Consider the following 22,415-nt stretch of genomic DNA (forward strand, 5'->3'; position numbering starts at 1 on the left):
AAAGGGCAAAGAAGCTTGTATCCACCCCAAGGGGCTGGCAGGTGTTGGGGGCATGCAGCTTGAACTCTCCAGCTGTCGTCCCCCCTACCCCTAGAGGAACCTACTCCTTGCTCTGAAATCCTTCCTGGGCCTTCCAGGGGCACCTCAAACCTTCCTCCGGAGCAGACTGTCTTCTAACTGCTCTGCACCCCTGGGGATCTTCCTTACTGGGGGCCCAGCCCTTCTTTCTTGCTGCAGCTGGAGTACAGTTCACGGAGCAGGGGAGGTGAGCTGTGGGAAGGGAAAGGGCCACTTTCCCCTCCTGATCTCAGACTCGGAGAGGAGGGGGCGGGGCGAGGGGGTCTAGGTGCCCGACACCGGCAGCCCACGTCATGGAGAAAAATGTTCTGCGTGAGACAGTTTTTGGAACTTGCTCTAGTGACGTCTGCTTGACAGGAAGGCAATCTTGGCCATACGAGGAGGCCAAGGAAACTCCCTGGAAATGGCAGGGGAACCCTAAATGGAGCCCAGCATTAAAGGGAGGGATGCCAGCACTTCGGCAGATGCTCCTCCTAGAGGGGACATTGACCCCTCTCCTCCTAAGGCTGATATGTGATTTCAGTACAGAATCTACTTGGGAGGAACCACACTTTGAAAGCATCTCTGAGTCTCATAAACTATCATGAAATTCCTTAACCGACATACAGTAAAAAGTGACAGGAATTAGTTATGTATATGCTGGTATCAAAAATAAAGTAAAAAGATAAAAAGTCAGCTGTTCAATTCTGGACAACAAGGTGCTGGGAGGCAGGTGGTGACTTGGTAGAGAGTCTCATTTTCCTCTTTTGGATCCCATGGGGGTCCTGGGAAGATGGCTGCTGTCTGGGCTGGAGGCAACATCTTAAGATAGGAGCCCAGGACTTTTCCTACTGCCACATCCTGTCTCAGAACTACAGCAGATGTGAGACGCTGTGAATAGATGAGACACCATAAATCTAAGCTGTGCTGGGTCACCGAGACTATTTACTTTCTTAGGGAAGGCTTTCCCACTCTCCAGTGACAGGGCTGACGATTTCTTGATGACGGTCCTGAGAGAGCTCAGAAGTCAATTCTCTCACCAGGCTGCCCAAACACAGTGGACTATGAACATATTCTCAGGGACAAGCGAGGGTGGAACAGGAATGAGCAGCTGCCCCAGCACATGCAGTGCAGCTGGAAGCCACATGTGTTACACCCACAGCTCGCCAGGAGCAGGGCTGACCTCAAACATGGTCAGGAAGCGCTGACAGGGCTTTCTGCCGGCCAAAGGGGGCGTCACCAGCCTGCAAGATCCACATGGAACGGTATCAAAACCCAACAGCTTTCAAAGGTGTGCACCAACCTTACTGCACCTAGCAGCTAGACTGAGCAAATCTGATATCTCCTTTTTCTATGCCTCCAGGTCGGTTTGGTCTCTAACAGCACAGCTGGAGGATGAACATTTGAAACTTCCGCTTCCCCCTGAGGGGGACTTGGGGGAAAAGACGTCTCTGGGCCACCAGTGGGTGAGCAGTAGGACAGAGGCCTTGTGCTTCTGGGAGTTTAAGGTGCTGATCACAAAGAGAATGGGCAACTCCTGGCAGGAGAGCCAATATTTCAGGAGAATAAAAGGAGACAAAAAATTCAATCGATGGGTCAAAACTGTGACACTTTCAATAAATCTGTGTTTATCCCCCAGGTTAATCCAAGGATAAACCGTTAAGTGCCGCCTTTCAATTAGGATTTCCCTCTCTACAGCAAGGGGAGAGCATCAAGATAAAATAATTACCTTCTCTGGCCAGATACCCAGGTGGAAGTAAAGCCTGGCTTGGAGGAGGAGCAGCTGCACCTGGTCGGGGTACATCGCCAAGTACAGGTCCAGAGAGTCCCTTAGGAGCTGGTAGGACTGGTCGATGCCTTCCCTATGGGGAAGAAAGCTTCATTTAAGCCTGTTGGCTTCTGAGTTAGGACCTGTTTTTCAAAGACCAGGTTTTAAAATGAATGGGACACAAATCCCACAGGTTCTCTGATTCTGATACTTCCTCTCTGTTTAGCAAAGTTACAGTGCTCTTAATAAAAGGAAGGGACAGAAATTTTGTACCCCACTAATTTAAAATCATAAAAGTGCTTTCCTTGGAAGTCACCTCAATAGCACCGTACATAAATTAGAAGTGGATTCTGAATAGGTGGTGCACGGAGGTCTTTCAGGACAGTGAAACTATTCTGGATGATGCTATAGTGGTGGGCAGGTGTCATCACACATTTGTCAAAATCCATGGACTGGACACCATCAAGAACAAACCCTAATGTAAAGGATGGTAGGCTCATCAACTGTAACAAACGCCTCTGGAGGGGATGCTGATGTGAGGGAGGCTGTGCACGTCTGGAGGCTGGGGGTAAACGGGAACATTCTGGACTTTTTGCTCGGGTTTTGCTGTGAACCTAAAACTGCTTTTTTTTTTGGATGCAGACCATTTTTAGTCTTTACTGAATTTGTTAAAATATTGCTGCTGCTTCTTTTTTTTTTTTTTTTTTTTAATGTTTTAGTGTTTTTGGCTGTGTGGCGTGTGGGATCTTCGCTCCCTGACCAGGAATCAAACCTGCACTTCCTGCATTGGGAGGTGTAGTCTTAACCACTGGACCACTTTAGAAAAGTGGACTTTATGGGAAGTCCCCCTAAAACTTTTTTTTTTTTAAGAAAACTAAAGTCTACTTTAAAAAATATTCTACCATTAGGCAGAAAACCATGACTCCAATGTATAAATTTCTTTTTTCCCTGTAAGACACTTTTCTTTGGACTCAGAAGCCAGACTGTTTCATATTTTCGCTTGTTCCCTTAACTAAGTGATTGGTATTGTTGTTCAGTCACTAAGTCATGTCCAACTCTTTGCAACCCCATAGACTGCAGAACATCAGGCTTTTCTGCCTTCACCATCTCCCAAAGTTTGCTCAAAACTCGTGTTCGTTGAGTTGGTGATGCCATCTAACTGTCTCATCCTCTGTTGCCCCCTTCTCCTGCCCTCAATCTTTCCCATCATCAGAGTCTTTTCCAACGAGTCAGCTCTTTGCATCAGGTGGCCAAAGTATTGGAGCTTCTGCATCAGCATCAGTTCTTATAATCGCCAGTCTAAAATGTTTTTGTTACTGGAGAATGCTTTCAGCTTTTATAAAAGAGCCCTTGTCCAATTCCACTGCAAAGATCTCAGTAAGAGTCACTGAGCACACCCACAGTCTGGACAGTATTACGTCCCTCCCCTGTGGTCCCAGTGGTGCTGTGAGCATCCAATGCTTCTCAGTATGGCAGGCAGGCGTGTGAAATAAAATTCTCTATAAGGCAATCTGCACCTCCAAAGACGCACACTCTACAAAAGAATGGGAAAACCGAGAAAACCTTACCGCTTTCCTAGACTTAACAGGTTTCCCACCATTCGCTGCAACACCTTCTTCACATTCACCACCCCGTACAGTGCTGCGGTCACATGCTGGCCGATCAGGTATTCACACTCTTTCACTGTCAGTTGCTTGCCTTTCCCAAAAGCATCTATGTAGATGTAGTCAAAGATGTCCAGGGTCGCCCTGCCCAAAGAGCAGCAATGTAGTGAGTTGTCACTCAGGCTGGAGCTGAACCAGTCAAAACCCCCTAATAAGCAGCTCAAATCAGAGACAGAATGTTAACACAGTTGCATTTCTACTGAAAATATCAAGGCCTTGTCCAAAGTCTGAAAGCTGACCTTTATACATACTCTGATGAAGTAAGATGGTGACACACCTGTATATAAGAAACAGCTCTGGTTTGTGCCATTTAATATAGGTTTTTAGAGACAGTAACCCTAAAACTCACTGCCAGGTAGATCTATCCAAAATCCAGTTGAAAGAAGTATTTCTGGAATGCCTGAGGCAGTCAATAAATTCCACAGAGCAGCAGTTACTATGTGTGGAGCCAGGGCCCCTTGAGACTGTGATGAAAGTTAGAGGAGTCTGAGCCGCAAGGCCTCAGCTCTGCAGACACCCTCAGGCGGCTCAGGTGAGAACCTGCTCCGGACCACGGAAAGCTGTGTCCCTGGCCTCCACCCCTGCTCCTCCCTTGGAATGCTTTCCACGAACCCAGCTCTCGCACGAGGCGGGGTAGGGGTGGGGGTGGGGACTGGTGGGGGGGTGGCCGGCAACACCAGAGCCAGGCAGGGAGGTGGTCCTAGGAGGCGAGTTCTTACTGCAGTACCTCTAACTACACGGCATTTACCGAGGAGGATGCCTGAAGGGCTGGGGTGGGACTCTCAGGGAAAGCTGTATTCTCCTTTGAGAAACTATTTCACTTTGATCTTATGCCGACTGCAAATCATGCAAGAGACTTTCTCTTGGACTGCTAGAAAGTTGTGAGATTTCTTCCTTGAGTCGTATCAATAGCCCAGCTTTAGCAAAACATATATAAATGTTCCAGAAATAAGGAATGCTCTTCAATCCCTTTTTAGTCTAGGAGAACCACACAAATGGACACAAGTTTATGGGCAAAAATTCTAAATACAATATGACCAAATCAAATACAGTGATGTATGACCTAAATCTGTATGACTGTTTCCTAAGAATGAAACGAGGGTTGAATGCTAGAAAACTTCAACACATGCAGACTATAAGAGCAAAATCATATGATTCTATCTGTAGACACAGAAATTTGAGGGGATAAAAATCCTAGTTATTAATAAAACTCTCAGGAAACTACAATTTTAGAAGGCAGTTTTGATCATCTCAATGAAAGGTACTGCTCCCAAACATCATGTCTGAGGTGAAATTGTAAAGTCACATCCAAGGCAGAGTGCCTGCTATCACTGTTTCTAGTCACTGTGTACAAGAGGACCCAGCCAGCATAGTAAGCAAAAGAGACACAAACATATAACAGCTGGAGAAAAAAAAAAAGAAATAAAATGTCATGATTCAGACAATATGATTATCTACACAGAAAGGCTGAAAGACCTAACCAATTATTAGCACTAATACTTGATTCAGCAGAGGGGCCAACAATCAACCCAGATTTAAGGATCAGCCATACCCCTGTATACCACCAATACATAAAAAGTGTCATTTAAACAATGACCATTTTCAGTAGCAACAAAAAGTGAAGGTACACAGGAATAACTAACAAGATGTCAAAGAGCTGGCTAAAGAAAAGAGTAAAATCCTTTGAAGGACATTAGAGATGAATTCAACGTGGAAGCAGATGTGCTCACAGACAGACGGAGAAGGGACACACATGGCATGCTCCTCACACGAATCCGTGAGTCCAGAGACGCTCTGGGGCCAGCTACCACACGAGAGCTTCAAGGGGCCTGACCAACGGACTCTAGAGCTGCACGTGGACTTCAGGCTTAGAGGAGCCAGGGTGATTTTAAAGGGCTCCACGCGGGTCTCAGCCTCCTAGTCTTTAAGACTCACGATAAGGTCACAGTCAGCAAGCACTACAGTCTTGGTGCAGACACGGAGGCTGAAGGCCCAGCAGGCGTGCGCGCCCCCACGGGCCAGACCTCACAGGTCTCAGTGTCTGCCAGGAGCTTGGGGTGCTAACAAACCATTTCACTGTTCATCTGCAATGTGGTATACATTTACTGCAGCCTAAAGAAGGAAAAACAGTCCTGTCGGCACACACAGACGTGCCCAGCAACAGGTCACTGTGGTCAATAACATGGTGATTGGTGTTTTAAATGCTCTGTATCATGCAGAAGTTCCTGGTGGACCATTATATAATATAAACATTTAAGGATGTTTTAGATATTTGGGGAAATTGGTTGAGTTACTCAGGGAGAGGGAATGGGCTGAAAAAGCATTTTTTTCTTTTCATTTAAAATAATGGAAAATGGGTGCCTGCCCTCCCACAGAGAAACTATCCAATACATCTTAAGAAACAGATTGTATCTGGGAAACAAGGGAAGCCTGTACTTGCTATTTAAGGAAACACACACGTAACAGAATATAAAAACATTCATGGAAATAACAAATACTTTCAAGCTAACCTCTAGAAAGCAGAGGAGGAAGAAAAGAATGCAGAAGAATACCAAGGAGGTGTTTTATTTCCCAAACCCAGAGGTGGAAACACAGAGGCCACCATCGGAATCCGCCACGTGTGTAAAGCGTTAGGTTCTCTCACCGAACCCTCCAAACCACTGTATGAAAAACATCAGCCCCATCTTACACAGGAAGAAACTGAAGCCCAGAGGAAGCTCATATCTGAACCCAGACTAACTTCAGAGCTCAGCTACTTTCTATCATTCTGCTCATCACTTCAGTAAAGGGAACCTCAGCCAGTCATCAGGAAGTAGTCTCAAAAAAACAGGATGTAATCAAATAAGTTTGTTTCTTTTCCCCCTAAAGGGCACTTTTAAAATGAGGGCATCTCTACCCTTTTGATGAACTGCATTCAGAAAAGCTAGACTACTGCTATAAAGGAGCTTTACGTCCAATAGGATACCAGGTTTAAAAAACAGAGAGAGAGAACAAACCAGAATGCTTTAACCTGGTCTGCAAAGCAGGCACACTGGTCACTAACCTTGCCTGAAGGAGCTCCCCTGCTGAGAACATTCCTGTTCGTTTTTGCAAATGAATGAAGAACCTGATTGCCCAGTTCCCTCTCCCGAGCTTCTTCCTCCATCCCCCACCCCACCCCACTTCCCTTCTGTGGGAGGTTTTATGGAAGACTGGGAAGAAACAGCTTAAGAATTCTTCCGGGCTGGTGCACTGGGAAGACCCAGAGGGATCGGGTGGAGAGGGAGATGGGAGGGGGGATCGGGATGGTGAATACATGTAAATCCATGACTGATTCATGTCAATGTGTGGCAAAAACCACTACAATATTGTAAAGTAATTAGCCTCCAACTACTAAAAATAAATGGAAAAAAAAATCCACACATAAAAAAAAAAAAGAATTCTTTGTCACTGATTTGCTTTGGAACAAAGGGACTTTGAGATTCATACAAGACCCTGAACTGTTAGTCCTTCAAAAGTAAACTGTTTTCTTTAAGATAACTGGTTTCTTTGAGATAACTGGAGATTCACACTCCCGCTGAGGAGAAACAAGGTAGAAGAATGCAGAGCGCCCTTCTCCCCTGAGCAGATTATGGACTTGGATACAATCAAGAGCAAGCCAGCTCTCTCACCACCCTGGCCCCCTTGATAACCTCCGCTGTTACACTTCTCTCAGCACAGGGCAGTCACGCAGCGTCGGAGATGGCTCACCCTTCTGCCCCTTGGCACCACCTTAGTAAGAAGTGGCTGGGGAAGTTGACAGGCTCCAGTGGGACCCCCAACTGCCGGGCAATTGTCAGGTAGAGCAGAGACATGCTGATGGGGATTCCTGTTCTGCGGATTAACACCTAGAGGAGAAAGCAGGCTTTAGCTTCACACAGATGAACCACACCTTCTCGCCTCTTCCACACGCCTTCCCAGTCAGCGCCCACTGTGCAGCAGGTGCAAGGATAGGTTTTCAGACTTAAATGGATGAGTATTTTATTTATTTAGATCAGGGCTCTGCAGACTATAGTCCACATCAGACCGACCAGCTGTTTTTGGACTGCCCGCTTAAGAAGAATTTTAGCATATTTTTAATGTTTACAAAAAGTTGACTGAACACTATTTCATAAAATGTGAAACCTATGTGAAATTCACATGTCCACGTCCACACACAAAGTTTTATGGGAACACAGCCACACTCCTTTGTTTCTGGATGATTTGCAAAGTTTTCCTTCACATGACTAGGGCAGAACTGAGCAGTTAGGACACAGGGCATTCGGCCTGCAGAGCCAGGCCAAGAGAAGTCTGGCCTTCACAGCAAAAGTCTGTAGACCTATGGTTCAGGCCCTCCTTTTTCTAGGAAGAACTTAAGGGTATTTCAAAGAAAAGTGTGTAAGTTATGACAAAAGAAAATACAGGTCTCAGAGAGAGCAACAGAACAGATATAAAAACAGAGACAAGTAGGAAGCAAACAAAAAGTAAGCGTCAATGACGCAGTCGGTCACTTATTTCCTCCAGTCTTCCTGAAGGCCGGTACAAAAAGGGAGACCTGCTTAGTTTCACGGTTTACTGTTCACAAGAAGTGATCTGACCACACTGAGTCAGAGGAGTACCTATTTTGAGCCAGGAATTTACCTCGAGGGTTTTCAGACAAGAGGGTGCTCTATGATGAATCAGATAAAATCCACAGCAAGACCCTCATAGGAAAGGCAAAAAATAAGTTTCACCAGGCACTGACAGACCAACAAAATCTAGTACTTGCCCTCAAATACTGTACGATCCATCAGAGATAAGCTCCACCAGCATATATTATAACTATTTTCTCTCACCCCCGCATTTACCTGGTGCATGTATAAGTTCAGGGCGTTGTAGTAATCCATTCGGTTCCCCTTGAACTTCAGCTGGTCATATAGGACATGGTTCATGGCATCCAGCACCTGACTCTGGAGCTCTATTTCCATGATCATGGAGGATTCGCCTGAAACACAAGAGACCTGCTCTGAGGACACAAGCACAAATTACACCGTGATGCGTGTCCCCAACAAGCCCTGACGCGCAGACTGGCAACGTCCTCGGAAGGCTCATCAGGTGTTGCCAACGCTGGGTGGAAAAGAGACTGTGTTTGAAGCCTCTGACATCATCCGGGTGAATAGGTGGCTGTGTTGTCAATTGCTTTGGGGGGACACAATGCGAACGCACTGCAGAATTTTCCAAATTAACCAATCACTCTAGGTTTTTCTTTTACAAGTACAGCAATTCCACACCTGCCTTGAAGGCCAAGCTGGGGTGGCGACTGTTTATGCCCCGGAGGGTTTTGCAAACAAGCTCCACGATGCTGTCAATCTGAGCCTGGATGTCCTTGAGACTGATGTCAGAGAGAGGGTTGCAGTACTGGTCAATATACACTGCGCCTGAAACAAATAAGAATCACGGGATAAGTTCTTACATTTGCCTTTTCTTAACAGCGGTCATTCATCCTAGACTCCTGGGGCCATAGCTCTTTACACCACTCCTCAGACGGTTCCTATCCTGGATGTCAGGCCTGGCTTCTAATTCACTGAGAAGGGGCACCATGCTTACAACCAAGGAGCTGACATTTCATTATTATTATTAATATACCAAAACTCTCTCAGAGGTCAAGGACTCACTCTGACACACATATCCATGGTCTACTGCTGAGAGATAAACACCACAAAGGAGCTCTTTTCAGGCTACTTCTTTCCCCCTCTTAATTGTAATTCAAAATCCAACAACTCTGAGAACTCAATAGTATACAACAGCATTTTGACTTGGAAAAAAAAAATCGTCGCAAGTCCGCAATGTCACATATGCCATTTCCACAAACTATTCCCCTGAAAGGTGAGCCAGTAAATGGACTTTGGAGATAACTGGACTTTGAAATTAAACAGTTACACTCAGGAAACCCACAGCTAAAAAGCTGTACAGAGCACACCAGAGACACTGTCAAAAATCATTATTCTTCACTGCCTCAGGTCACTTTTTAACCCTAGAATCGAAGAGCTAAGTTGCTTATTTGTCATAGGATATTTTCACTTGGGAAGTTGTGGATTCCCTTAAAATCCATGAGGTCTCAAACCAGTTCAGGACTCCGATTCCCTAACTTGATCCCCAATGGCTATCAAGTGACCTGGACTCCAGTTCTGGTTTTTCCACCAGCCCAGCCTGGTTCCCGGGCCTCAGTTCCCCCATCAGCCAGGTGACAAGGTTTCTGCTGCATGGCTCTGGGATCCGCTGTATCTGACTGCTGCTTCCTAGATTTCATTAATGGCATCAGATGATTCTGGTCTGCCACTCAGAACCAGAATCCTGGAGCCAACTTCTATTCACTCAACTACTTAAAATAATCACTGCAGATGGTGACTCCAGTCATGAAATTAAAAGACGCTTGCTCCTTGGGAAAAAAGTTATGACCAACCTAGACGGCATATTAAAAAGCAGAGACATTCCTTTGCTGAGGTCTATCAAAGCTATGGTTTTTCTAGTAGTCACGTATGGATGTGAGAGTTAGACCATAAAGAAAGTTGAGCACTGAAGAATTGATGCTTTTGAACTGTGGTGTTGGAGAAGACTCTTTTAAGAGTCCCTTGGACTGCAAGAAGATCAAACCAGTCAATCCTAAAGGAAATAAGTCCTCAATATTCACTGGAAGGACTGATGCTGAAGCTCAAATACTTTGGTCACCTAATGTGAAGAAATGACTCAGTGGAAAAGACCCTGATGCTGGGAAAGACTGAGGGCAGGAGGAGAAGGGGATGACAGAGGATGAGATGGTTGGATGTCATCAGACTCAATGGACATGAGTCTGAGCAAGATCCAGGAGTTGGTGAGCAACAGTGAAGCCTGGCGTGCTGCAGTGCATGGTGTTGCAAAGAGTTGGACAGGACTGAGCGACTGAACTGAACTTAAAAAAATGATGTTACTTTATTTATTTTTTATTTTTTTTTTTTTTGTTACTTTATAATATTATAAATAAAGATGAAAGAGAAGTAATTGTTTTCATAAATAAAGCTCATCAAGTTATTCCTGACTATGGAATAAACAGAAGATGACTCTCAACTCCAGGACACATATGTGAAGACTCCAGGGCACTGAAGATATGTTAAGGAACTGAAGCAGTCACTTCAATTCCTTCTGGATAGCATAACCAACAAGATCGATCAAGAACAATCTGCACACAGCACTGCAGAGTATACCTTGATTATAAAGCCAAAGAACCAAGAAATGCAGTGACCACTGGAGAAAGGATGGACAGGGTTTACCAGCCACTGCTGTGTTAGGTCAGAGGCAGCAAAATCTGCAAGTGCTGCAGCCATCAGAGAAACTTCATGCAAATGAAACCTGGAATGAACCTGGAGGGTGAGTAGGACTTAGAACTGAATCCTAAAGAAAAGGGATACCATGTATGAGGAAGTTGTGCGTAGGGTGCCAGTGAGGAGAGTGGCCTGGCTGGAGCAAATGGCACATTTTGGGGAGTGATGGAGAAAGGCCTAACCAAATTAAGGAGGGGACTGAGAGCAGGCAGAGACTTAGCACTGTATGTTGGTGACTTGGGAGTCAGAAGGGGTGATGCCCATGAAAGCAAGTGTTACTTAGAAAGCTGCTGCTGGGAGAGGTAGGGAGGCCTGCGTGAGACCAGGAATAGAATGGAGACATGATTCTGAGCAAGGAAAAAAAAAATAATGTACTGGGTAAATCACTGGGAGTAGGGAATGAAAGTGAATGAAGAGTCACACCTATATTTCATAACCATAATCTGTGGTAGTGTCTGGGTAATATGTTAGGAATTTAAAATCGTTTTTAAAAAATGAAGTCACATTGTGTTCTTGTCCAGCTGGACAGGAACAGAAAGTTCTACCCATCATCTTGCCTGTCCACAGGACTTCTTTCCACTCACTGCTCATTATGGATGAGCAGAGACTCACTGATGTGCAGGAACATTTTGTCCTCATTAAACTCCAACCAGAGAGGTTAAGGGATTTGCTCAAGGTCACATGGACACAAAACTGGACACATTTGTTTCTGATGTGGAAATGAGACTTTAAAACTTAGAAAAATGGGGACTTAACCTCCTTAGCTAAAATATCAGCTTCATACTTTGAACTGACAGTGCATCTTCAGAAAACACTCTTTAGCAGACAGCTCAAGATTCTGACCAGATCTTAGCTCTAAATGCAATCGTTTTGCTTAGCTAACTGATCAGACCATATATCCCAACCTCCAGAAGCCCATGTAGTGCAATTTCCTTCCTCCACTGCTTCTTCATCAGGGCCACTTTCCACCGCTGCTCCTAAGGGCAACTTAGCTGACTATCACAGTATCAGGGCTGAAGTCTCACCTTCAAGATACGATTCATAGTCATCAGGCTGCTGAAGAAAAGCCTTAAGATTATTCAAAATTTTCTGTTGCCTTAGGTAATAAAGAATTTTTTTGGCGTAGTATTTCCAGGTCAAAGCTTTTCTGGAAAAAACAAACAAGTTAGCAATAAGTCAATAAGAATTAAGATATTAAAACTTTCCATTACCTATTTCTTTACGTCATACTAATCATACTGTGTTAAGAATCTACTTAACAAGAAAAGTACAACTGGCTCACAAGCGTAGAGTACTTATCACGGAAACAGACAGCAGAATTTAGGACTTGGAATTTGTAATTTACCAATAAATTAGCTGTGCTGAAATTCAAGAAACATTATCCATTTGGCTTCAGATTTACTAACAGGAAATCAAAGAGAAACCTGAAAAGTCAGGGGAATTGGGTGAGTCTCAGGAGACAGGCGTGAGGCACTTGGAAGCTTGCTGGCCACCTGGCACCTGCCAGGGATAACTCGGCCTCAGGCTGCTGCTGCCTCGTCCATTCTCATGGCTTCAGATACCATCCATACCGACAGCCCCCGATTTATTTTCCAGAATGGATTTCTTCCCTCAACTCCACACCTGTACATCCAACTGCTACAATGACATCCCACCTCAGTATCTGATGAGACCTTAACTTTCTTCCCTTCCTAGGGAAGGCAACTCCACCATTCCAGGTGGGCCAAACCCTTGGAGTCATCCTTGACTCCTTGCTTTTTCTCACAGTCATGTTCAACCCTCTGCCAATAGTTATTAGTCTTATCATCCAAATGTATCAGAAACATAAACAAGTCTCACTAACTCATCTAAACCACCATCCTCTTTCATCTGTTTCATAGCAGCTTCTGCTTTGAACAGTCGCAGTCAATCTTCAACAGGGTAGCCAGAGGATTCCAGCTGACATGTGAAGTCAGCACAAAAATCCTCTGCCCCAAATTCTCCAACGGTTTTCCACCTTGCTCAAAGTAAAAATCCACGTCCCCATGATGACAGGAATGGCCTTTACACTCGTGCCCCAGTGACCTATCTGACCCCTCAGTTCCTGTATCACCCCCCCCACTCAGTCCAGTCACCGGCCATGGGGGCTTTCTGACCGACCCTTCATCACAGCTGGTGGATCTCACATTAGGCCTCCTCACCCTTAGGCACTCGGTTCCTCCTGACTAGAACATCCTTTCCCTGCAGATCTGCAATCTGTGCCCTCATCTCCTTTCAGGTTTTGATTCAAATGTCACTTTGAGTAAGGCTCTCTCCAACCACTCTGTTTAAAACTGGACCCCCACCCCACCCCGCCGACTCCCTCACCCTGTTCCCCGGTTAATAGTTCTCTAGAACACTTCTCATTTCCTAAAAAGTATTTCACTTTGTTCAACACCTCTCTTCTCCACTAGAGTGTGAGCTCCCCGAGGGCAAGGTTTTTAAGTGTGGCTCAATGCTGTAGCCTCAGCACCCAGAATAATGTCTGACACAGCAGATGCTCAGTAAATAACTGCTGAGCAACTGAATTCTCCACCAGATCTCTCAAATACACACAGGGATTATGGGAAGTAACAGGGAATCAAAGATTATCTTATCTGCCTAGCTTCACAAATAAAGGACTCTTCAATCTTCAGGGAGTAAATGAAAATCAATAGAGGTTTTACCAGCTTTTTAATCTTTGGGTTGTAAAATAGTGCAATTGAGAAAATCACATGAATCAAATAAATAACTTAATTACTATAAGGGAAACACCCCTGGATCCACCACTCAGGCCAAGAAACAGGACTTTGAAGAAACCCTGGAAGCCCTCCATGGCCCCTCTCCCCCTGCCCCACCCCCACCCCATGACAACCATCACAATGCGTGTTCTATGGTCATCACTACTTTGCTTTTCTCCAGAACTTTCACAAACATGCATCCCTAAAAACTCCAGACTAATCTGGTAAGCCCTGATGCTGGGAGAGATTGAGGGCAGGAGGAGAAAGGGACGACAGAGGATGAGATGGCTGGATGGCATCACCGACTCGATGGGCATGGGTCTGAGTAAACTCCGGGAGTTTGTGATGGACAGGGAGGCCTGGCGTGCTGCGATTCATGGGGTCGCAAAGAGTTGGACACGACTGAGCGACTGAACTGAACTGAATCTGGTAAGATTCCTAAGTCACTTAATTCACAGGCTTCCCCTTCATCTTTTTTTTTCCCCCTCGTATTTTATTTGTTGAAGAAACCTGGTTGTTTGACCTGTACCTTCCCATAGTCTGGAATTTGCTGATTGCATCCACATGGCGTAGCTTAACATGCGGTCTTCTAAATCCCTGTAAACTGGATGTAGAGGCGTGATCAGATTCAGATTCCGTTTATCCTTCACAGGTGGTAGTGAGTTAGCTAGGAAGGCAATTGTGCCTCGGTTGTCTCTTTCTGTGATGTCAGCGATGACTGCTACTCAAAGGCCCAGGTCCATTCATTCACCAAAGGCCCTCAAGTGGTGATATTCTAATTCAACTATCCCTTTTCATTACTAGTTAGAATATTTTACTATAAAGAATAATTTCCCCTCATCTATCACCTGGTCCCCCAGGGGCAGCGTATGTAGGAAAAGGCAGAATAAATGCTCACTACTTTTATCAGATCCCAAAACAATAATTTGGGTTGTTGTTATCCTCCAAAGGTGACCAATTAGTTGTTGTTAAGTATTATGAGTTCACATTCTAGTTACTGTCCATGTGGATGATCGAATCATCACATCTTGGACCAAAGGAAGCCTCCTCACGCTGGCCCATGAACACTTCTGACGTGAAACAGTTTACTTGCCTAAAGCAAGCCTCCTGTCCATGAATACTTCTGACATGAAATACTGTTACTTTCCTTGCTACCTGGCTCCAGGCTTCCAAGATGCTTCTGGGTCATCTTTTACATTTTCTGCTCTGGACCTAGAATCAGCCATTTCTCCAGAAACCCTGGCTGCTTTTGTGGGAAGTACTGACAGAAGACCACAATCTGAGGACTACTGATGATCATTTCTACTGGGTTGGTTCTTGCTTCCAGACCTTTTCAGTGAGTCTAGTGTGTAAGTGTGTGTACATATGCATACATATATACCTAACACATATTTCAGTATCAAGTATCTTATGAGTTCATACTGATACATCTAATTTAAACTCACAACTATACAGTTTTTACCTTCTATTTTATATATATATATATATATATATATATATATATATATATATCTTTTTTCCTCCAGGAGAATCCTGTTTCTTCAGGATACCAGGGATGAATCAGAATATCACATGATCACTTACTTGTCTTATTCCACATCTCTCTTTCATACACACACACACCAGTCTTGGAATAACAAGACCAATACTCTCATCACCTTGATGGTTCCTGAAAACAGGGAAACATTTTGCTCATGCTCTCCCCTACTGTCTGTTCATTTCTTTTGGAGAGCTGTATTGTATCTACACAGAGCTTACAGCCACCACATACAATACCTTCATCCCTATCAACTGTCACTTGGATTTAATTCTACAAGTAAACCTTTACTTAATGCTCACCACCAGTCCTTGTATTAGGGTCTCTCTGGTTATTTCGGTTGTTTGAAGCTTATTTTCTAGCACATTTTTCAGGTAGAGCTCAAAAGTCCCTGAATTACTGCAAGTGGATAGGTTTCTCCACAGCTTTTACACTTGGAAATCAATTTGGCTGGATATAAAAATCCTCGGCTGTCTTTCTCCATCCTTGGATATCTTAAATGTATAACTCTTTTTCTCTGGCATAGACTACTCCTGTTGGAAAGTCTGATGATATTCTGACTTACTTTCCCTTGTAAGTGGCTTCATCTTTTTTGCTTGGATTCTCAAAGGACTTTCCTGTCTTTAAAGTCCAATAGTTTTACTGAAATATGCTTCGGTGTTGGCCATTCTGGGTCAGTTTTCTTAGCTATGGTGTATGCTCTTCTAATATGCTGCTTCAAATCTTTATTTACTCTTTTTTAAGACCACAAAGAATGTAAATGTAAACTGTTCTCAAATATCCAGGGATCAGTGCCTCAGCATTTATGGAAACTACACTTTTTTCCTTCCTATGCTTTCCATATCCAAACATCAAGTCATTTGCCAAGAATGAATATAAATAGGGTCATTTATGAAAACCAGCACCCCAAAATATCTACAAACATGCAAGTATTCTGTTATTAAAAAACAACCCTGCTTTAGGTTAAAAATATTTGTCAGGCTAAAAAGTAACATATTTATGATATCTTATTTCTTAAAAAAACTATAATAATATACTTTTTTGCTGGCAATTCATATTTAGTCTTTTTGTAACCAATCTGCTAAGTAAAAAAGCAGTACTTCATTATTATTTAACATTTATCTGAGTGAATTTAAAGGTATTTTTACTAGACTGTCAGTGCCTGGACTTGCTTTCCTGAGAATGTTATCCTCCTATCCTTTGTACATTTTAAATTTTCTTTTCAGAAATTTTAAGTATTCTACTGACTTTGTTTACAGTTTCTTTGGTCATACCAATCTATTTTTTTTACTGCAAAATCATTTGTCTTTTTTTTTAAGTGCCTTTGCATTACCAGTCATGGTTCAGAAGGAATTCGTAGATTGTACATGAAGTCTCCTGTTTTCTTGAAGTATTTTCATGTGATAATTTAAAATTTTAGGTTGTTTAATCTTAGAATTTAATTTTTGTACATGATATAAGTTTTACTTTCTTCCAGGTGGATATTCAGTTATGTCCAATACCATTCATTAAATAATCCATCTTCTCCCCTCTGAGTTTAAATACGTTATCTTTTATGCTGGGACATGGCTTTGAATGATCCTCTGCCACTGATGGAGCTATCCATTTTTACTCAAATTTTGTAATGTGTGATAACAGGCAGCATTATAATATGTTCTAATATCAAGTGGTGGAAGTTTCCTATTGTGTGTATGTGTTCAGTCACTCACTTGTGCCCAACTCTTTGTATTCCCGTGGACTGTAGCCCGCCAGGCTCCTCTGTCCATGGGATTTCCCAGGCAAGAGTACTGGAGTGGGTTGCCGTTTCCTACTCCAGAAGCTTCCCATTGTGATTATTTAAAAACTGTTTTTTTCTGGCTCTTCTTGTGAATTTATTCTTCTGTGTATATTTTATGACAATAATATCCATTTAAGACACACAAACTCTTGTTGGATCCTAAACGGAACAGTACTAAGTTTATAGACTAACTTTGGAAGAACTGACATTTTTGTAATAAGTCTTCTTATTCAAGGACGCTCTGCCGTGTGCACTGAGTCACTCAGCTGTGTCCAATTCTTTACAACCCTGTGAACTGTAGCCGACCAGGCTCCTGTGTCCATGGGATTTCCCAGGCAGGAATACCAGAGTGGGTTGCCATTTCCTCCTCCAGGGGATCTTCCCGACCCAGGGATAGAAACTGCATCTCTTATGTCTCCTATGCTCTGCCTTATGTTTTTCAAATAACATTCTATAGTCTGACTTAAGAAACTCACTCCTAGGAACTAACACTTAGAAATGAAAGCACTAAAAACATCACTCTCCACAGTAACACAAAATAGAGAAGAAAGTGGTTATTATCAATAGAGGGATGGTTAAATAAGTCATGGTATATACTACAAAAAAGCAGGCAGTCATTATTAAAGGTGAATTTGATTTTTACCAATTGATCAGGACAGATTTCCACAAGGTAATGTTGAATGAGGAAAAAAAAAGATATTTATCGAAAAGTACCTATTATATGATCTCAGTTTTGTAAAGTAATGATCCCCCTTCATCTTCATGTATATCATATTAGCATGGAAGCCTACAATCTAGGTTGTCATCATAAATTATGGGAGTGGGGGCAGGGAAGGCCAATGCAAATGGAGGGAGAAGAGAGGAAGGAAAAGCCACATAAATAAGAAAAAAAAAAAAAAGTCTGCACTAAACATCCAACCAAACCCAACCAACCAATAAACTCAGTATGTATTGACTATTTATGTATTTAAAAGTCTATGTTTATATATGCAAAAAAGAGAGGTCAACTTTTATTTTTAAAGCTGCACAATACTGACTATTAGATCACACTTCAATTCATTTATAGATAAACCAAAATAGAAACAGAAAAATGACCTCTGCATCAGGACTCATCCAAGGCCTAGAATAGTGACACATTTTACCTCTCCCCACAGTTGTTCCACTGATAGATATTTTGCTCTCCTAAAACCCCTTTGACCACAGTAAAGAACAATGTCTTACACCTTGTTTGTGAGCTATTTCACAATGAGCTCTCTTAAGGAAGATGTTAAAATAGCATTCTTATCTTCCATCTCAAGTCAAGTTTCCAGAACTTTTAGAGCAGAAAATATTTTTCATAGGTAAGTCAGGCTGGAAGCCAAGTCATCTTTCAGGTAAACTAGAAATTAACCTTCACAGCAGAAAATACAAAGCATAAAAAACTTTAAGTAACAACCAAGAGACAAAGGGTTCTTCTTGATCGGGAGCGATGAACGACTCTACCAGATGTCTACAATGTCCACAGCTAAAGTAAGATCACGTCTTACCAGAATTCAGAAACTATGAAAAATTATCCATTAAGTAAGACATGCCTAAGAAAAATATTTTTTTAAATTCAGCTCACAACAGGCAAATTTGGCGTTGACAACAAAGAAAGGATAATTCATGTTACCCAAATGGCATAACAGACACAAGTACCCAGAGCACAGTATTTGACCCCCAGAAGGAATACATACTAATTCTCCCACAAGGATTTCTGCACCATTTCTTTAAATATTAATTGTCTTGGTATATTTACCTTGTATACATGGAATATTTCAAAAACATAACTACAGCGACATGAATGTAACATGAAACATTTGAAATACATGTCTCTTGGTTCAGCCACACACCTATTACAGCAATTAATCCTGGGGTTATTAATAAAACAAACTCCTGATGGAAATACAGCTTACCTTCCTTCCATATTTAGGATACACACCAGCTCATCCTCAAAAAATATCTCTGGGCCCTCAAGATTCTCAATGTCACTGAAACCGTTACAAGGGACCTACGAAGAAGACAGATGCACAGAGGCCTCAGTGAGGAGTAGCCATGCTGTTGTCTCTCACACACGCAAGTTACAAGCAAAGCTGTTCACTTCCAAGGAAGTGGTAACACCTCTCCCACACTATCTGGCACCACCCACCCACTAGGGGAGAAAAGGAACCTGTGGGGTAACAGTAATTTGTTCAAATCATATTATTAGCTGCAAATGAATTATATTTGGAATTTATAGACTGGAATTTCTGAAAGTGATAACCCAGAGTTCTCACCTAAGGAAAAACAACTCTGAAAGGAGAACTAGAAATATAAAAACGGTATCTTTCACAGTACCCATTCTGTGCTGGCAACACTGTATTCAACTAGGAGTCCAGGGCCAGAGAGAGAAGTCTAGGGGTTTAGGTGACTCTGAAGGTCCAGGCATGTTTTCTCCTCTGTCAGCTGAGGTGGTGGTGCCGATGAGCTGTAAGATTCCCGCCCCACCCCCACCCCCGCCGACCTCGGTTTAAAAATTTGATTCCTTTTCCCACTTTTCTTTCTGAAAGTAGGCAGGAAATTTCTTGTCAGCCTGTGTGCATGTGGAAAACACAGGAGCACAAGGGTCCTGAGCCAAAGTCATCTACCCACAGATCAATCCTAAGTATAGTCCTGCTATGTTCAAAGTCCTTGACACACTTCTAATCATGCAGAGGGACAGGGAAAGACGGAGCTGGGGGAGAAACACAACGATGCACCATTACTAGACAAAGGCTGAGGCTGTTAAAATACGCACACAAAACCAGCTGGACTGTAAGTAGAGGCTGCAAACGAGTAGCTCGTGTCCAAGTGCATCAAACACACCCAGCACCCCCGTGTGTGTGTAAACGTACTTAAACCAGTGTGGAATATCTGAGACTATGAGTGCTTTTAGCCAGCATATGGCTTATCCCAAACAGGACACAAATTCTGGTCATTCTGACGTTAACAAACACTTGTTTATACAAACAAATTTGTTTATAGAAACAAATTACACTGGGGAACACCTAGTTTTATTCTTTATAGGGAGATACATTCAAATGCGTGCCAAGTTAGAATTTTCCCTTTCAAAACTTGAAAGGGAATGTGTGAAACATTAAATAATAGTAATTAAAAATTAGAAATCGGAATTAATATTCAGTAAATCAGGATAAATCAGACTGGTTCCATTTCTGGACCTCCAATCAGAAATAAAATCTTAGTGCTGTCTCTTTTCCAGAATGTGCAAAAAGTTAAGAATCAGGACCTCATACAGAAACTTCTGTGAGGCATTTTGTGGAAGGGAAAGCAACAAACCCATGCATTTCAGCAACATTAAAAACAAACAAACAAACCCCACAACTTTTCAGAAATAATGAATATGAGATGGTATCACTGAGGGAGTAATAATTCTTGCTTTATGGGTAGCTTTTAATCCTCTGTTACCTTAACAAATAATGCATTCACTACTGGTTTGAACCTGCAAAGCCAGAGAGAACCCTATTAATTTTGTCAACCCTTCTGGGAAAACAACTGGGTGAAATTTGTAGTGTTCGATCATAGACGATACCCCCAATCATGCAGAGACTGCAAAAAATACTGTCCAACCCCCTTAAAGAGAAATAGTGCTGATCTGGATTCCCTCCACATTGCACTGCGGGTCCCTCCCTCTCTCTCCCTCCCCCCATTCTCTCTGGCTTTAGAAAAGTAAAGCTGGCAGGGACAAATGGCTCCGTGTTGTTGGACAGGAGGAAAGGACACAATGACTCTTGCAGCCATCTAAGTGAGGAAGGGATTGTGAGCGCATTGAAAAGGGAGATAGCAAAAAGAGCTGGATGAGCTAATGCCTACAGACCCAGACGCAGACCACCGCTAGCAGGCAAATGCTTAGAGCTCCATCAACAGATTCTTACGTGCTCTGAAAAGAACCTCTTTGAGAACGAGGCTACAATCTTCCGGGCTTCCAACCCAGCTTTTTGTCGAACTTTGTACTCCTCCAACCAATTGACGTAGTCGGTGGGGCTGTAGTGTTTCATAAGGGAAGGCCACCTACAAGGAGAAAAACACCCCCTCAGCTTAACAGAGACGCAAAGGCAGAATTAAACATGAATCAAAAGCAGCTTTGGAAAACAGCGAAAGCGGTTGGGTTTAGGCATCAGGGGCGGCCCTGGTGAGGGACCCAGTTCAAATCTTCACTCGGCGCGCACGAACTCCCACACACCGTGACCTTGGCTTAGCAATATCAATACTGTGTCTCCACTCCCCACTTATAAAACGGGGACAGTCGTAGCAACAACAATCACAGTGATGGCAATCACAGTTAACATTAATTGTGCGCGTCCTAAGAGCGGGGCCCTGTGTAAGGGTCCCTATATATCAGCTCATCTAACCACCACAGTAAAAGATAGGTCTTCATCACAACACCATTTAAAGTCGATACATGAGGCTCCAAAAAGGGAAGCTGCTACCCCCAAGGTCACACGATGAGTATGCCAGGGCCAGATTTTATCCCGGGTCCTAACCGAAATCTGTGCTCTCGGCCAACCGCCAAAGGGATGCTGCGCCCGTTTCCCTCAAACGGCCGTTAGGATCACTGCATCACCGGGTCCGTGTAAACATTTTAGCACGGAGTCGGGCACAAAAGAAGCGCGCAGGATGGATCAGCGGTGATAACCACGGTCGTCACCCTTGATGGAGGGCCGGGCAGCTGGGCGCTTCCCGAGACGCAATCTCGGTATCCGCGAGTCCGCCTGGCGTGGACGGAGGGGCCAGCGGCCTGGAGGCCTTTGTCTGTCTGTCCGCGGGAAGGGGTCCTCCCGGGGGTGGGGTCCGCGAGCCGGCAGGGAGGCGGCGGCGGCTCGGAGCTGCCAGGCCGGGGCCCCGGGGTGGGGTGGGGGGCGCGGGGAGAGACGGGGGAGCGCGGGCTCACCTCACCCGGAACTGCTCCTTCCACACCTTCCCGCTACCCTGGCACAGCTCGCGCAGCCGCCGGCAGGTGCTGGAGACGCGGCCGATGTCGGCGGCCGTCAGCGAGCCGCTACACAGGATGTACTCTAGCACCTCTCCCGGCAGGTTGACGAGGCAGCTGAGGCCCGCCGCCTCGGGCGCGGCCTCCTCCACCAGCGCCGGCACCACTTCCATCGCGCTGTCGACCGCTGCCGCCGCCATCTTGTCCGCGTACCTGGGGCCCCGCGCGCGCGCGCGCGTTCGCTCGCGCCAGGGCGCCCCACTTGGCCCCGCCCACCCGGTTCGAGGGCCGGGCGTCGAGGTCCTCCCCCGCCCCCCGGCTCCCCACGCCCCGCCCAGGCCTGTGGCCACAGCCCCGCTTGGCCCCGCCCACCCGCCTCGAGGGGCGGGAACCGGGGTCCCCCGCCCCTCCTCCGCTCAGGCCCGTGGCCACACCCCCTCAGCCCCAACTGCTCGGGGAGGGCTGCGCCCCTGGCCGAGGGAAGGAAATGCGTCTTGGAAAATAACGGCGCTGTAGGCCTGGGAGCTGTCAGGGGACAGTATTAGTAGCTTCCATC

General features: G+C 44.4%; 1 protein-coding gene across 4 annotated transcripts in view; it reads right to left on the reverse strand.

The window, feature by feature from the left end:
• Positions 1–22,134, reverse strand: part of FBXO21 (F-box protein 21) — a 37,002-nt gene extending 14,868 nt beyond the window's left edge. For 2 of the 4 annotated variants that reach the window (XM_043439972.1, XM_043439962.1), the window contains exons 1-9: positions 21,821–22,128; positions 20,805–20,940; positions 18,810–18,904; positions 11,849–11,970; positions 8,757–8,903; positions 8,334–8,470; positions 7,219–7,355; positions 3,394–3,573; positions 1,787–1,919 (exon numbers count right to left, since the gene is read on the reverse strand). In XM_043439972.1, the coding sequence (XP_043295907.1) occupies positions 1,787–1,919; positions 3,394–3,573; positions 7,219–7,355; positions 8,334–8,470; positions 8,757–8,903; positions 11,849–11,970; positions 18,810–18,904; positions 20,805–20,940; positions 21,821–22,059 (1,326 nt within the window). In that variant the 5' untranslated portion in view covers positions 22,060–22,128. Of the gene's footprint in view, positions 1–1,786; positions 1,920–3,393; positions 3,574–7,218; positions 7,356–8,333; positions 8,471–8,756; positions 8,904–11,848; positions 11,971–18,809; positions 18,905–20,804; positions 20,941–21,820 lie in introns of all 4 variants that reach the window. The other 2 variants (XM_043439985.1, XM_043439978.1) reach the window with 2 other exon arrangements.
• Between the last annotated feature and the right edge of the window lie 281 nt (positions 22,135–22,415).

Source organism: Cervus canadensis, chromosome 1, assembly GCF_019320065.1.
Source record: "Cervus canadensis isolate Bull #8, Minnesota chromosome 1, ASM1932006v1, whole genome shotgun sequence".
Taxonomy (NCBI): domain Eukaryota; kingdom Metazoa; phylum Chordata; class Mammalia; order Artiodactyla; family Cervidae; genus Cervus; species Cervus canadensis.